This window comes from Caretta caretta, chromosome 12 (assembly GCF_965140235.1).
Source record: "Caretta caretta isolate rCarCar2 chromosome 12, rCarCar1.hap1, whole genome shotgun sequence".
Lineage (NCBI taxonomy): Eukaryota > Metazoa > Chordata > Testudines > Cheloniidae > Caretta > Caretta caretta.
In genome coordinates this window covers 33,631,800-33,646,700 of record NC_134217.1, presented here as the reverse complement: position 1 = coordinate 33,646,700, position 14,901 = coordinate 33,631,800, and the positions used below count along the sequence as shown (strand labels likewise).

At 42.3% G+C, this 14,901-nt stretch overlaps 1 protein-coding gene across 2 annotated transcripts in view; it reads right to left on the bottom strand.

Annotated features, from left to right (window-relative positions):
• Nucleotides 1-14,901, bottom strand: part of PLCG2 (phospholipase C gamma 2) — a 93,737-nt gene that overhangs the window by 48,095 nt on the left and 30,741 nt on the right. For both annotated transcript variants that reach the window (XR_007359281.2, XM_048870685.2), the window contains exons 3-8: nt 12,867-13,007; nt 9,159-9,252; nt 7,732-7,779; nt 2,649-2,733; nt 1,767-1,850; nt 250-293 (exon numbers count right to left, since the gene is read on the bottom strand). Coding sequence is in view for 1 of the 2 variants with exons in the window: in XM_048870685.2 (XP_048726642.1) it covers nt 250-293; nt 1,767-1,850; nt 2,649-2,733; nt 7,732-7,779; nt 9,159-9,252; nt 12,867-13,007 (496 nt within the window). In the remaining variant the exon portion in view is untranslated. The remainder of the gene's footprint in view (nt 1-249; nt 294-1,766; nt 1,851-2,648; nt 2,734-7,731; nt 7,780-9,158; nt 9,253-12,866; nt 13,008-14,901) is intronic.

Below are 14,901 nucleotides of genomic sequence, written 5' to 3'. Positions count from 1 at the left end.
CCTTAAAATGTGAAATGTTAAAATTTATATAAAACGGTATATGAAAAATTTTCATTCATCTTAACGAATAACAGAGCAAAAAGATATGCCACCTCTAGTCACTAATGAAAATATCATAATAGAGAACAGTGACATCACTTAAAAATATGAATGGACTTTGAGATTCCATGAAAACTTTGGGTATGCAAAGTCCTGCAGTGTTATAACTAACGCATACATGCACGAAATTATAGGAACAGGAAATCTCACCCAAGAATGAACACGGAAGAATCCTTTTTGAATTCATCAAGAATCTTAAGAGGAGGGGGGGGGAAAAGAGAGACACACAATAATCAGAAATATCTGTAACTCTTAGCAGGAACAGAAATGTCTACTTGCATTTTATACAAGCTATGGTAGCGCAATAAATTTTGAGTTAAAATGAAAGGTGAGAAACAACAGGCTGTCATGTGTCGTGATTACACTTCAGGCCTTCTCCATGTAAAAGCACACAATTCACAGCCAAACTTGGTTTTGCTAATGCACATAATAAACACAAGCAGTCAAGTTTCCTGCTAGATAGTCTGGAAAAACTGGAAACGTGTATCTTGTATCATATTTAGTCACCTGGCTACAAAATCTAAACTAAATGGCCTCCAGGTTGGACCAGCAGAGTACAGAGCTTGGGAAACTTAGCTGTAAACAGTAGTTAAGCAAGATGAGGAGTCTCCTTGAAATGGTGCACCAAAGGTGTGGACAATCAGATAACCAGTACATCAGATAACCTCACTATACTGTGCTATGCTCTCCTCTTTAAGTAACTTCTTTCTGTTTACAGTGTTTAAGTGAAGTATCATGAAAAGAGACATATCAATAAGGTTAGCAAAATAAAGTCGTCTTACTTCAAGCGTATGGTTCTTTTTAATAGCATTGTACAGATCTAGATTACAATGATTATGCTTAATCTGCAAAACTGAAAAAGAGAATTACTAATAAACCATGCCCATGTACAACTGAGGAAAGAAGGTTTCAGTTTTAACAATGTCCTACATATTTGCAGGCACAGTTAACAGGGTACAGAAACTAGCATTCAGATATTTATGTCAACATTTTCAAACTTGGGTGTTTAAAGTGAGGCACCTAAAGAAGAGCCCTGATTTTCAGAGATGCTAAACACTTACAGCTCCCATTGACTTCATGAATCTGGATGGAATGAACATTTGGAAGTAGTGATAAAATAGTTAGCCAAATAGATCCCTAGCATAATTCCATGGCATTGACACATCCCAGTGACTGTCACAAGCATGTCATGCAGTACACAGAATATATTCACGTATCATCTCCAGACACAAGTGAGAATGGCAGTGGTCATTATTTGGTGATCATGACATGTCAGCGCCATAATTAAAAGAGTATCCTTTGGCATATGGGATAAATTAAACTGGGAAGTCATGCAAAAATGAAACCTGTATTTCACTTAACATTTATTAATTGCACCTGACTAAGGATATCCTACAAACCAGACAGAAAGACTCACATGACAAACAAAATCCCATTACATGTGTGCACAATTTCACCTTTTAAACACCCAAGAAGCAACACAAACTTCTTATCTATTTATTTTATGAATCCAGTTATTGGCATTGGTTGTCACAGACACATCAAATACAATACGGTAAGTGAGGGCTTTTCTATGGTGGTGATGGTGGGGGAAGGGAGGAGAAATCAGAATTCACCTTTTATTCAAACCAGACAGGATAATAGTATCTATCTATATATGAGCTTACCGATTTCTGCTGTTCAAACATAATTTTCTTGTAGAACACGTGAAATTGTTCGAAGCTAAGTTCTTCCTTGGGAGCTCCTATTTCCTGTGAGGAGGAAGTATTAAACAGCATATTTGGAATATCCTAGGTTATATCTGTATAGCAACAAATTTGACATACCCTTTCCAGGTGCCATAGTCTTCCAAGGCACAAATGGCTGCCATACTTTTACTTTAATTGTTTTGACATGATGGCTAATTGATTTCTTAAGAGAAACATTAATATGCTAATTGAACAAACAGAATCTTAATTTGTAATACACTGTTCCTGCCCCTCATCTCTGTCCACCACCCAGGCTCAGAGTACCAGCAGGCAGTTAGCCAGTTGCTCACGAAAGACGACTGCTGGCAGATTCTCAAGAATGACTCATTCAGTGCTCATTATCCAGAGTACCAGTAACTATAATTTGGGACTTGGAGAATAGAGAGGTATAAAGCAGGAAAAATAAGGGGATCTTTAATGTTCCTGCAGGGATGCAAAGGGGCCTCAAAAGTTATTAACAGTAGTTCATGTTGAAGAGAAACTAAAAGTATCACTTCATTCATAATGTAAATTCTACCCTTAAAACAGGCAGTGACCAGATTTTCCTATATATTTGCACAGTGCCGACAAGAGGGCTATGAGCCTGATTTTGACTTTGGACAGTACTGCAATATTAATACCAGTAATAAAGATCATTAAAAAACTCTTCTGCATGACATTCAAACCTAAACTCTGAAATTAACCAATACAAATCAGATTAATTCACATGATAAGAAGCAAAAGCCACAGGCAAGATGCTGTATGTAAGAATCAATACATATTTTCACCAAATATTGGACATCAGGTGCTTTGGATAATTACCGCAAATTTATCCTTCAAGTATTTCACGCTGCCTACTTTGAAGTTTACTAAGGGAAGTATGGTCTTCAGTTCTCTAAGGCTGATACTGAAAAACAAGAGGGCAAAAACAGCATTCTATTAGTATGCATGCAACCTACAACTATCCAGTGGTATACCATTTTCATCAACACGTAAGTTGAATTATTGATACATTTTTAAAACATTCTCTGTCCATAGATCAGTCCAAGTGCAACAGAAATCTACTGACTTCTTTAGGAGTTGGACTAAACCAGGGGTGGACAAACTACGGCCCAGCCACTTTAATTGCATCCTTGAGCTCCTACTGGGGTCTGGAGCTTGCCCCACTCCGGGACTCTAGCCGCGGAGCAGGGTTGGGGGCACTCTGCACGACTCCCAAAAGCCGCAGCATGTCCCCACTCCAGCTTCTATGCGTAGCAGCAGCCAGGGGGCTCCGCACGCTGCCCCCGCAGCTCCCATTGGCCAGGAACTGCAGCCAATGGGAGCTGCGGGGGCGGCACTTGCGGACAGGGCAGCGCACAGCAGAGCCACCTGGCCGTGCCTCTGCGTAGGAGCCAGAGAGGGGAACATGCTGCTGCTCCCAGGAGCCACTTGAAGTAAGTGCTGCCCTGAGCCTGTACCCCTGAGCCACCCCCCTGTGCCCCAACCCCCTGCCCTAGCCCTGATCCTCCTCCCACCCTCCAAACCCTTCGGTCCCATCCCAGAGCACCCTCCCACAACCCAAACCCCTCATTCCCAGCCCCACCCCAGAGCCTGCACCCCCCCATGCCCCAACCCCCTGTCCCAGCCCTGATCCCCCACCCACCCTCCAAACCCCTCAGTCCCATCCCAGAGCACCCTCTTACACTCTAAACCCCTCATCCCCAGCTGCGCCCCCAGCCGGAGCCCTGCCCACTACCCCGCACCCCACTCCCCTGCCAGGAGTCCCCTCCTGCACCCTGTACTCCTCATTTCTGACCCCGCCCCGGCGCTGCACCCCAGCCAGAGCCCTCACCCCTTCCCGCACCCCAAACTCAATTTTGTGAGCATTCATGGCCTAATATACAATTTTTATACCCAGATGTGGCCCTCGGGCCAAAAAGTTTGCCCACTCCTGGACTAAACTATACTGACCTTGTTATAAAAACAGTAAATTTCCTTTTTAAAGATAAGTAGGTAGCAAATGTTGTAAAAGTTGAAGATAAAAAATTCAATGGCCCTTAAATCAGTCCCTGGTTTTGTGATAAAAAAATAGCATATCAGTTCTGGGGCCCATAAAATTCAGCCTGAACCTGTTTATGCACAGACAAATACAGACACAAATGGATAACTGGCACATCTCCAACAGTTGTCCTTCTCCATGTGCAAAACAGGTATTCTGCAATCATGCAGGAACAACACTTTTACACACATTTTTAGGAATGTGAAATCTAGAACAGCATTTGATAATGTCAGACCTCAGTTCCAACCGCTTTACATTAAGGTATTACAGTTGGTTTTTATTGGTGAAAGACTCCTCATGCAACGCTGGGGCATGCTCCTATACTCCTTACTCAAGCAGAATTTGCATGTGAATAACTCCAGGAATGGGTTCCTTTGAAGACATAGCATCATCCACACCCATTGTCCATTGTCTATAATTCACAATTGGATACACTGGAGAGGATTTAGAGAAGAGCTACAATACTCCCAAGGGAATTCTGTGCCAAAAAAATAATAATTCTACACCAAAAAACTAAAAACCCTGCAGCTCCCATCCTCCCACCCTGGGACACGGACTTGGCAGTGAGGCTGCACCCGAAGCAGACACAGCACAAGGGCCAGGTCTGCCCCAGAAATGCACCAGGGTCCTGCCCCCCTGTGCCAGGTGCACCAAGACAATCCAGGTGCCAGAGGAACAATCCATGTGTGGGGCACACAGGCTCAGCCTAGCAAGATCGAAATGTGGAGAGGTTTAGTGTGGGGATCCAGCTGTGGGGTAATAGGGTTCTGTGTGGGGCAATCTAGGTGCAGGCGGCTCAGTGGGGAGCCTGGGTGTGTAGGGGGGGGCTCAGTGGGGGGTAATGGGACTCTGCAGGGGGGGTCCAAGCAATGGTGGTTGGGACTAAGGGGGGCTCTGGGTGTCAGGGGCTCCGGGTGCTGGAGATGTGGGGATCCAGATGTCGCTGGTTGGGGCTCAGTGGGGTGGGGGTCCAGGTGCGGGTTGCTCGTTGGGGTGGTCCAGGTGTTGGAGGTGCAGCTCCAAGTGTAGAGGGCTCAGTGGGGGGTGGTTTGGGTGCAGGGTTGAGGGTCCTGATGCAGAGGTAAGGCTCAGCAGGGTAGGGGCTCGGGTGCAGAGGGATCAGTGGGGGAGTCCAGATGCAAGGGGGCTGAGCGAACTGTGGAGCAGCTCCCTCTGTCCAGTGACCCCTCCCACAGCAACTAAGGAGTGAATGGGGCTTCAGACCTCCCACCTCCCTCATCAACCTCAGCTTTGGTTTCAGTGTATCTTAGATACTTTTATGGCACCAATTACCACAGTATCAGAGTGCCTCACAATCTTTAATTTACATATCTCCAGAGCAGTGCTATCATCCCCATTTTACAGATGGGGAAACTAAGGCACACCACAACTAAGTAGTCACACAGGGTGTCTCTGGCAGAGCAGGGGTGGGAACCAAGGCCTCAAGTTCTAGGCCTTTGTTGTGACCCTTTAGATGACAATGCTGCTCCAAGCACTGGCCAGAAATGCTCACCAGAGATCAAAAACCCCAACAATTAACACTTATAAGAAACCCTTTTGCTCTTCAAAAAGTGTTTTACAAATATTCATCCACACAGCTGCCCTGTGAGGTGTCATCATCCCCACTTTGCAGATACGGAAAGTGAGGCAGAGCAGTTGAGAGATGTGGAAACTGAGAGATCAGTCAATAGCCAAAGAGGGAGTCAGTGTTGGAGCCAAGATTAGAACTCAGGAAGCTCCTGGCTCCCGGTCCTGCTGTCAGACCATGAGAACACGCACTTCTCCCACTGCACCCCCGGGGCTGATCACACTGCCACTCAACAGCTCTTTCTGGACAGGCAAGCAAAGGCCTAAACCTAGGGCTGACTTCATTACTGTATATGGCAGCAAAGCTTCACTGCTGGGGCCAGCCAGGAAGTATCAGCTTTATAATTAGCTGACTAAAAATTAAAAAAAAAAAAAAAAAAAAAGTTAATTGCAGCATTCATCTGTTTCCTGGAGTTTTCTGAAGGTGGGAATTCTCTCTGGGTAAAGTGGAAACACCATCACCTCACAATTCAGCACATATCAAAGGGGGATCAGTTATGTTACCTTCTGGTAGTAAAACAACTATGGAAACTAACATAACCTTAACTAGATGTAGTATCAGCTGAAGCTTCTCTGCCCTATGGCTTTCCTTTGTTTCATGGTTCTCCCCTATTGTGGTGCTTTCTTACTGAAACACAGCAGCAGCAGCAGAGCAGGAGCCAAGTGCAGTGACGTGATCTGGCATCCAGTAAAGAATGGTGCAGCTGGCACACTTTGTCCTTCCCCTCCTGACTAAGCGAGTCTGTCTCTGATATCTAAAATCTCTCTGAGCCCCTATGCTTGGGAACCCAATTCCGTTCATGCCCTTCCATCTCTCTTTGTATAGCAATCATCTTCCCAGTACCACAGATTGCTTGAAGAATGGTGTTATTTCCTGAAATAACATGTTTTCATCCACACAATGAGAACATGTTTTATTTTACTCTTAGGAAAAGGCTAAATGAGAGGAAACGAATGTTATTTTCTGCACTGAACTAGAAGTACAAACATTAATGCTGCTGGGAAAAGGGGGTAGCTAAGCTGCATTAAAGTGTCACCCACCAAGGAGTTAATTTCCTTCTCAAGGCATCGTACAACTTACAAAAATTCTAAAGAGAAATTTGCAGCTGAATTTGCAAGAGAGCATACTCTGCACTGCAACAGGCTATCCGGCACCTCAGCTAGCAGAGCAAGGATTCTCTCTCACTCTCACTCACCATAAAAGGAAATTTTGAAGACTAAAATCTACACCATTTTTTGCATGGGCCTGCAGTGAGCAGCTTCCATTTCCCACAAGAACCCAAATATGCCACCTCCATAGTTACAATATGCTGCGGCTTCCTCAACTGAGAAGCATGAATCCTGAGGTAACTCCTAAGCCTAGGTCTCCTCACCAATACATAACAGAGTAACAATCGCAAACGACCAAGCCAGTTTCACCAAGTTATATTTTCCAAAGCAAGTCCTTGCAAGTGATAACTCTACAAACTCTCTGGAACAGTGCCAGAGTCCTCAATCTAATTCTGAAAGACCACTGCTGGCTTCCTCCCACCTCTATGTTCAAGGACTATCTTGTGTTCCCATTGCCTAACCTACCCCACTCCCAAGATCTCCATGATGACCCCCCTCCATTGGTTTCTCTGTCCCTACTCACACTGTCCCCCAGGGATCTCCTTGTCCCTACCTCACCTTCCAAGAATTCCTCTGTCCTTTCACCCCATCATGCTCCCCCTCCTCAAGGCTCTGACTCACTGTGGGGAAAAATGACTGTTGTGGCTGTTGCTGTTAGTCCAACTCCCTCTGTGACCCACCTCACTCTCTTCACCCTCTCAGGCAGTGCCGGGGGCCTAGCCAAGGCAGGAGAGCAGAGTCCCAGCCTCTGGGTTCCCACTGGATTGGCAAAGGGGCAACAGCATCTACAAAGGAAGCAGCTAGGTGCTGCTGGGAGTGGGGAGCTGAAAGTGGGAGGGAGAAAGAATCCCCTCTCCCTGCCTAAAACTACATGTATCCTAGTTCCAGCCATGAAGAAAGGGCAGAAAGCAAAATGATACAGTGGTGGTCATTTCCTTCTCTGTTATACACATCAGTGAATTTCATATGCTTGATGTCTCCATAACAAAACAGAACACAAATTCCTAACGAAAGAGCAGGTACAGCGTCCTGGACTCTCACATGTTACGTACATCACATCTTTCTTATACAAAGTGATGTTTGTTACTTTAAATTCCACTCCTATACTTCATGTAGAAAAACTGACCATGAAAACTAAGCAAAACCTAAAAAGGGTGAGATTCATACCTGTTCCTTCTAGTCTGGTCAACAGAGTAGATCTGCTTTCTCAGCCAGCTTAAAAAACAAAACAAAACAGAAAAGTTATTTTAAGAATTAAAAACAAACAGAGCCTGTTCAATATCGCAATTTCAGTGATGAAAGTAAGCAGAGATATTTAAACTGGAAATCTAGCACATTCTGAAAAACGAGTCACAAGCATTTTCAGGTGCTGCATCTGCCCTGGTTCATTTTTGTGGCTTTACAATAATATTTTCCTATTTCTAAACAAAATGTTTTTGTCCCCTTGTTGTGTGTGACAAGCCCATGTAAACAAGGGTAATGACTAACCATACAAATGGGAAACAGTGAAAATAACTGGGCACAAAACAGCCAGGATCTGCAGCTGGTATAAACTGGCATAGCTTTAATGGAGCTACACTGATTGGCTCTAGCTGAGGATGTGGTCCCAAATATCATCAAATGCATGAAGTAAAAATGAAAAAGAAAATCCGCTTAATCTCTTTCAGCTGTAGTAATCTTTTACCTATCTTAGGTTAAAAAACCATAAATCAGACAGAAGTGTCAATTTTAGGACCAGCATCCCTTTAATGATATTGGCAATACTGACAGGGAAGCTCTGTTCATATAGACAGGTTTCACCCCAAAGGATAATCATAGCATTTCACTAAAAAACTCATATACTCTGTCTATACAGGAATCACTTTGTTGTTGCTGAAATGCAGCCACCTCGAGAGTGATGCACAGCAACTGTATAACAGTACAGAGCAATACCACACAAAAGTTAAAGACAGGAAGTGAGGAATACTTTTTCCCAGCTGAAATTGGATTTAGATGGGCAGGGCGTCAACACCTGAGCTGTAATTTGGACAAACAACCAATGAAGAAAGACAGGCCATGACTTTTCCCCACTGTGAACGAAAGGTGAATGGGGTGAGAAAAGATCAAGTCTGGGAGGGGGCTCAGGGCCTGTTGAGAAGAGAGGGATTCTCTGCCCATGGCTGAGTGGTGGGAAGGGGGAGAGGGTCTAGTTGTGAGATCCTGAGAAACTCTGAGTCACCTGAAATGGAGATGCCAACACACACATAGACCAGACATTCCCATGAACTTCTTAAAGACTTTCTTTGGCATCCAAACCTGGAACCAGGCGAGTTTATATAACAAACCAACCAACCAGAGAGCCAAATCCATCACAGTGTAAGTAGCCATAACTCCATAGAAGACTATTAAGTGGCATATGCTTTTACAAGACCTGAATTTGGACCACACTTTCTAAGTATAGCATGTTGTCTGTAGAGTATTGCTCTTAATGTAACTTACAGACCACACTGGTTTCATCCTTGAAAATGTCTTTTCAGTTTTTCACTATCAAATTGCAAAGAAATGTCAAGCTGTTGAAGAGTCTCTCATAAACAAAGGGGGAAAATTCCATGTACCTCTCTGTGATTGCAGGTGTGGAAGCATTCATAACCTCTTGATGCAAGATATTCAAGCCACACAGCCATTTATCAGCATCATCTTTGGAATCAGCTGCAAAGATTAATACACTGTGAGAAACATTAATACATAACAAAGACATAATCTGTGATGTTTATATAAACCCTAGTGTATAACGTGGGTTGGCTACCCATTCTCTGTGATAATCTCATTACAGAGCTTTACGCTGTCAATCCAACACATCCCAGTGAAAGAATCTATGTTAGTTTTTAAGGATTAAAAAAAAAAAACCCGGTAGACCTATCAAAAACATCTCCTTTTAAAACTTTGTTAATCAGAACATAAGACGTTCCAAAGCTGCAGCAGAATTACTGCCAACCTACAACTCTCACTGTGACAACAGCAGAATTTTTGCTTTTTCCATCTTCTGTTCTTAAGGTGGCCAAAGTACCTGCCGTGGGCTGAATGTAGCCCAGAGCCACCCTCTCCTATAAAATTAACATGTGACCTGTGGATACTACAGATTCCAGCATGCAATGCTCTAATTCTAACCCTTAACATTTCTGAGTGGCTTGCAAAACAAATCCTTCATCCTGACTGCCATAATCACACCACTATGCACAGTCTATGCCAGACTATGGTTTGTGGGAAAGTTAACTTCTTGCATAAAAGGTGTATTTGGGAGAAGAGTCTTTAAGTTCCCTCAGACTACTGCGGCAGGATTAGAGCTCAGATACTTGATCCGTTCATCCTTAGCTTTACATTTTCAAGTCTATTTTCAGAAGGAAAATAGCTAGAAATTTTATTTTGTTCCAAAATGAGTTTGCATCTACACTTCTAGTACCAGATGCAAACCAGAAGGGCTTGCTGGTGATGATCCAACTTGATCTGAGTACCTACTAGTCAGATCAAGTTCATGCGTTGCATTCTGGGAGCTACAGACCCTGAGGGACACAAATTTGTATTATTAAAGGTGCAGGTGGGCTGCAATTTCCCTTTCATGCTGCAGATTAGGTGCAGCCTTTGGGCAGAATTTGGACAGCCCTGCATTATAGCATTCCAGTTCAGAAATTCATCAAAGCTTCCCTCCACCAAAACAGTCCTCCCGAAGAATTATTTCCTGCCAATATCTCCAACTTGAGCAATTTCTGCAATATCCTTTAAAACAAAAACAGTCTCTCAAAAGATACACATTGTTTTTAAAATTATACTTTCAAACAATGCTGTATTCTCCAAAACTGAAGCAGAGCCCAGCTTCAGATCCCTGTGGAAATCTTTTTCAATTAGTTACGTTTCTGGAAAGGACAGACACCACCCACTGCTAGTCTAACTGTCCCAAAGTTATTCTGTGTGTAAAGAAAGCTGCCATTCCCCGTTAAGTAACAGTTACCTTGTATTGTTCTCAGAAACCAAGACAAAGTGCTTTAACAAAGAAAAGGATTTTCCTGATATTGAAAATATTAGTCATGTTGTTCTAAGAATCTGTGTTATAGCAACAGACCTCCTTGTACTGATTGTTCTCAAACTACTTGCAGAGACTAGATTCTGAGAAAAAATAACAAGGGGAAAATACAGCCCAACAGTGCTCAGGGCACAATTATATTTAAAATGATGCTGCACATTCTGAAATTTCAAGGATATTCTGGGCTTAATCTAAATTCAAATCTGGTATGTAGAGCCAAATTTTCACAAGCAGCCATTAATTTTCAACACACAAAATTTGAGCATACTCCTTCACATGCAAACCCACATTTAGTACACCAATCCTCTGTGCAATTAACTGTACATTATTTTACAAGCATAAATACAGGGTTTACTTACACACATGGGAAAGTACCTCAACTAGGGAGAGCATCACTTCCACATTTAAAAAAAATCTCTATGACTGTTAGGATTATAACACAACACACTGATCACTTCTCTACTCTACTAGGAACATCTTAAAAATTACTTCAGTTTTTATTACAATTTTGCAAATGAATTTAATGCTCATGAAACTGACAATGCTGATCTAGCATAGGACCAAGGGAATTCCCATAAGCAATGAAACCAGCAGTCCATATATTCCTGTAACAAAGAAGATTCAAGACCCCTTCAGTAGGTAGTTATCCCCGTCTTAAAGAGAAATTTCTTCCTAATCTCATTGATTAGGAACTGTCTTATGCCCTGAAGTATAAGGGTTTATATCACATCCAAAACTCTAGTTTTTGCTCTTTTTAAAAACACCCTTTTTAATGTAATTCGATTATCTCATTTTCCATAAAAATATCCAATCCATTTTTGAATCTTTCTAAGCTTGTGTGTCCAATGATATCTTGTGACAAAGAGATTCATAGCATAATATTGTGTTGCACATAAAAAGTATTTCCTTGTATTAGTTTTTGATTCCCTGTCTTTCAATTTGATTAACATCCCTTCTCCTCATATAGACATGCACAGTCCTTACGGTGCACTTGAGCATGCAATTCACCTCCTATTCCAGTCCTTGCCCTCTCGTAGGGTCTGGTCAACACTACCGAGTTAGGTCGAGGCAAGCCATTTTAGGTTGACCTAACCATGGAAGTGTCTACACTTAAATTTCACTCCCACTGATGTAACTGCCCTGCTACGCCGACTTAATAACTCCACCTCCATTAGGAGTGTAAAGTCACAGTCGTATAGTTAGGTCAACACAACGTCAGCGTACACACTGCATTGCTTACATCGACTGTTGCTGGCTTTCACAAGCCGTCCCACACTGACAGTACAATTGATACAAGTGCTCCTGGTAAGGAAGCACACTGCTGACACAAGAAGCAAAGTGTAGACACACACAAGCAATGTAATTACTGCCACAGCCATATGCCAACGTAAGTTAGGTTGACTTAATTTTGCAGTATAAACAGGCCTAAGTAAACAGACCCTGCCAGTTGTGTGGTAGTTTTTTCTGATGTGGTCACTAAGAAGTAGGCTATGGATCCTAAATTCACTTTTATGTGTGACCCCAGGCAGGTTTCAGACTCAGGGGCGAGACTCTGGCCGCAGTAAAGCCAATGGCAAAATCTCCATTGACTTCAATAGGGCCAGGATTTCACACAGGTCTCCAGTGTTAAAAAAAAAAAATCTCACCTGAGATATTTAACCAGAAAGGATCTACACTGCTAAACATGAGTGAATGAATAAAAGATAAGTACTTCATAAAAAAGCCTCTCTATAATGTTCCTTCTAAAGGGACATCAGGGAGCTGCAGGGTATAAAGAAATGAATCAACAGAAACACACACATAGGGATTTACTATATATTTGCTGCTTATACCTCACTTATACTTGTGCCTTGCAGTGAGTGATAGGCATTTCATCTTCCTAAAACATACAGAGCTGGTGTCAAGGAGGGTACAAGACTGCTTGCAACAATTCAAACACCTAAAATGACCCACTCATAAGCCATGAAAATGATCCTTTTAAACAGCACAAGGAAAAAAATCTCACCTAATAAATTATTTTTACATAAAAATTACAAATGCCACAATTCAAGGGCATTAAAAGCAGTAAGTGGGAAAGGGTGCTCTCTCTCACCCTCCTCAATTTTGAATGTTTGGTATGTTTTAGGAAGGCCAGGGAAAAAGAAAAACAACCTAAGCTTTGCATTACTGCTCTGTCAATGCTATAGGTCTCTCGTCTAAAAGGTTTACTATTTGAGGCTTAAAGAAGACAGACAAAAAAAATTACCTGCTAAGCTTAAGGTGTTGAGAACAAACTGGGTACCGTAAAAAATAGTGAAGCAATGCTCTTTATGCTGTGTTGCTTTCCCGCGCTCAAAATCCTTTGCATTTTTCCCAGGGCGAATTTCCTTTATTTCCCTCAGATCCACTGAAAGAAAATAACATGTGTCAGTACAAACTGTACTTACATAATTCCAGCAGAGACCAATGCAGGAAGACAAACATGTCAAAACATTTATTAATTATTATCATTGTATTGGGACTTGCTATGGTGGTGACTGCTTAAATGTGTTTCTGCCCTCAAGGCTGGGACAGAGGAGAGTGGGAGAGGAAGAAGAGGGTAGCTTTTTTGCAGAAACTTAAAATAATGCAGTGACAACATTCCTGGGACTGTTACACTCTCTCCACTGACCAAGTTATGTATAAAATCAATAGGCTTGACGGGAAGAGTTGTCCGCACACTTTTGCAAGTGTCATTTACTTTGACGCTGGAGTTCCCTTTTTGACTGGCAAACTGTTTGAGGGTACTCTAAAGGGACAACACACCACCACCACCACCAATTGATGTTACTTTATTTGCACCACGAAACCAACTCAAACCTTTTCTGGTCTGCAGAACTTGAGCAGTTTTTGTGAGGAAATCTACACTTTACACTTATGTTTTAGAACTTTCTTTGGCTAAGCCTCAATGTAACCATTAAGCTATCTATGAACCTTCCTCTGCTCAGATCCAAACAGGTCTCTGTCTTTTAATACAGCTTTTAGCACTGCTGAGTGACCTATGCCTTCCCACAGAGCACAGCTACACTTTAAAAAAATCATGAAAGGAGAACACTGTGCTGATATGTGGCCTAGAGTCAGTCCTCTGCTTATCATAGTCGGAGGCCAGGGTCTGCATAATATTTGTGAGGCAGCACTGAAATAGAATATGTGCTCTCTTACGATAAGGTATTTATTAGAAAACTGAGGAAGTGGTTTCGTTCTGCCCATAGACTGGACAGAAGTACACACGGCTCTTCCTACTTTTGACAAGTCAAGAGTTACTGCTTACAGGATGAGGACTGAACCAAAAATAAATAAATAAATAAAGTTGCACAGCTGCTCTTGAAATGTGTTTATCAAACCATACAGTGTCAGAGGAAACTGACTGGGGGTTTCTGTTTGTGTGTGTTTACAATTCAGGGATACAGACAATGTATTTTAAAAGAGCATCTCCTTGCTACTAGATCACAACATATCAAATGTAGTGAAATAAAGAGGGGAAGGGCTAACCACCTGTTTCTAAAGCTCTGTGGGATGATTAATTTTTGTGTGATGTAGTTTGGTGTGCGGTGGTGGAGAGGGTTGATCAGCAAAGCCTGGATGGTAGAATAGTCATACACCTGGGAAGTTCTTATTGTGAGTGAGACTATCCCAGGCCAAACTTACTTCTCCATTTGGAGTTGTTTATCCCAGAGATGACATTACTGCTAGGAAAGGGGAAGAAAATTATTATTTTGTATTGAGGTAGCCCTTATAAGCTGCAGCCTTTGACCAGGTTCTGTAGAAACATGGAACAAAGATACAGTCCCTGCCCCAAGGAGCTTTATGTCCCCCAGATATTTATCTGCAAAATAAAGTGACCACTCCTTCTCCCAGACTCCACCCAACAACTCCCAGTAAGAATAGTGTGGAAAAAATCTCCATCCAAATTTTTCAAATGTGGCTGCATAGAGTAGGCTCCTAAATATACATTTAGGTATTGAAATATGTAGCCTGAATATCAGAAATGTTGAGCAATGAAGAGCTCCCACTGAATGTTCAGCCCCTCTGAAATTCTTACTTAGGTACCTAAAATGGATCTCAGCTTATCTTAAGGTGTCTGTGACAGGTTACCATAGTGTCACAGCATCCACATTTGAAAATGTTGGTGTTACTTCTCAAGCATGTCAAAAGGAGTTTGACAAAGACACATCAGGGTGCAGATAGCAGATTTCAATTCAAAGTAAAGCAACAGGGAAACATTTATCAGATTCCCTGTAACTTTACTTGAGTGCCTTAAC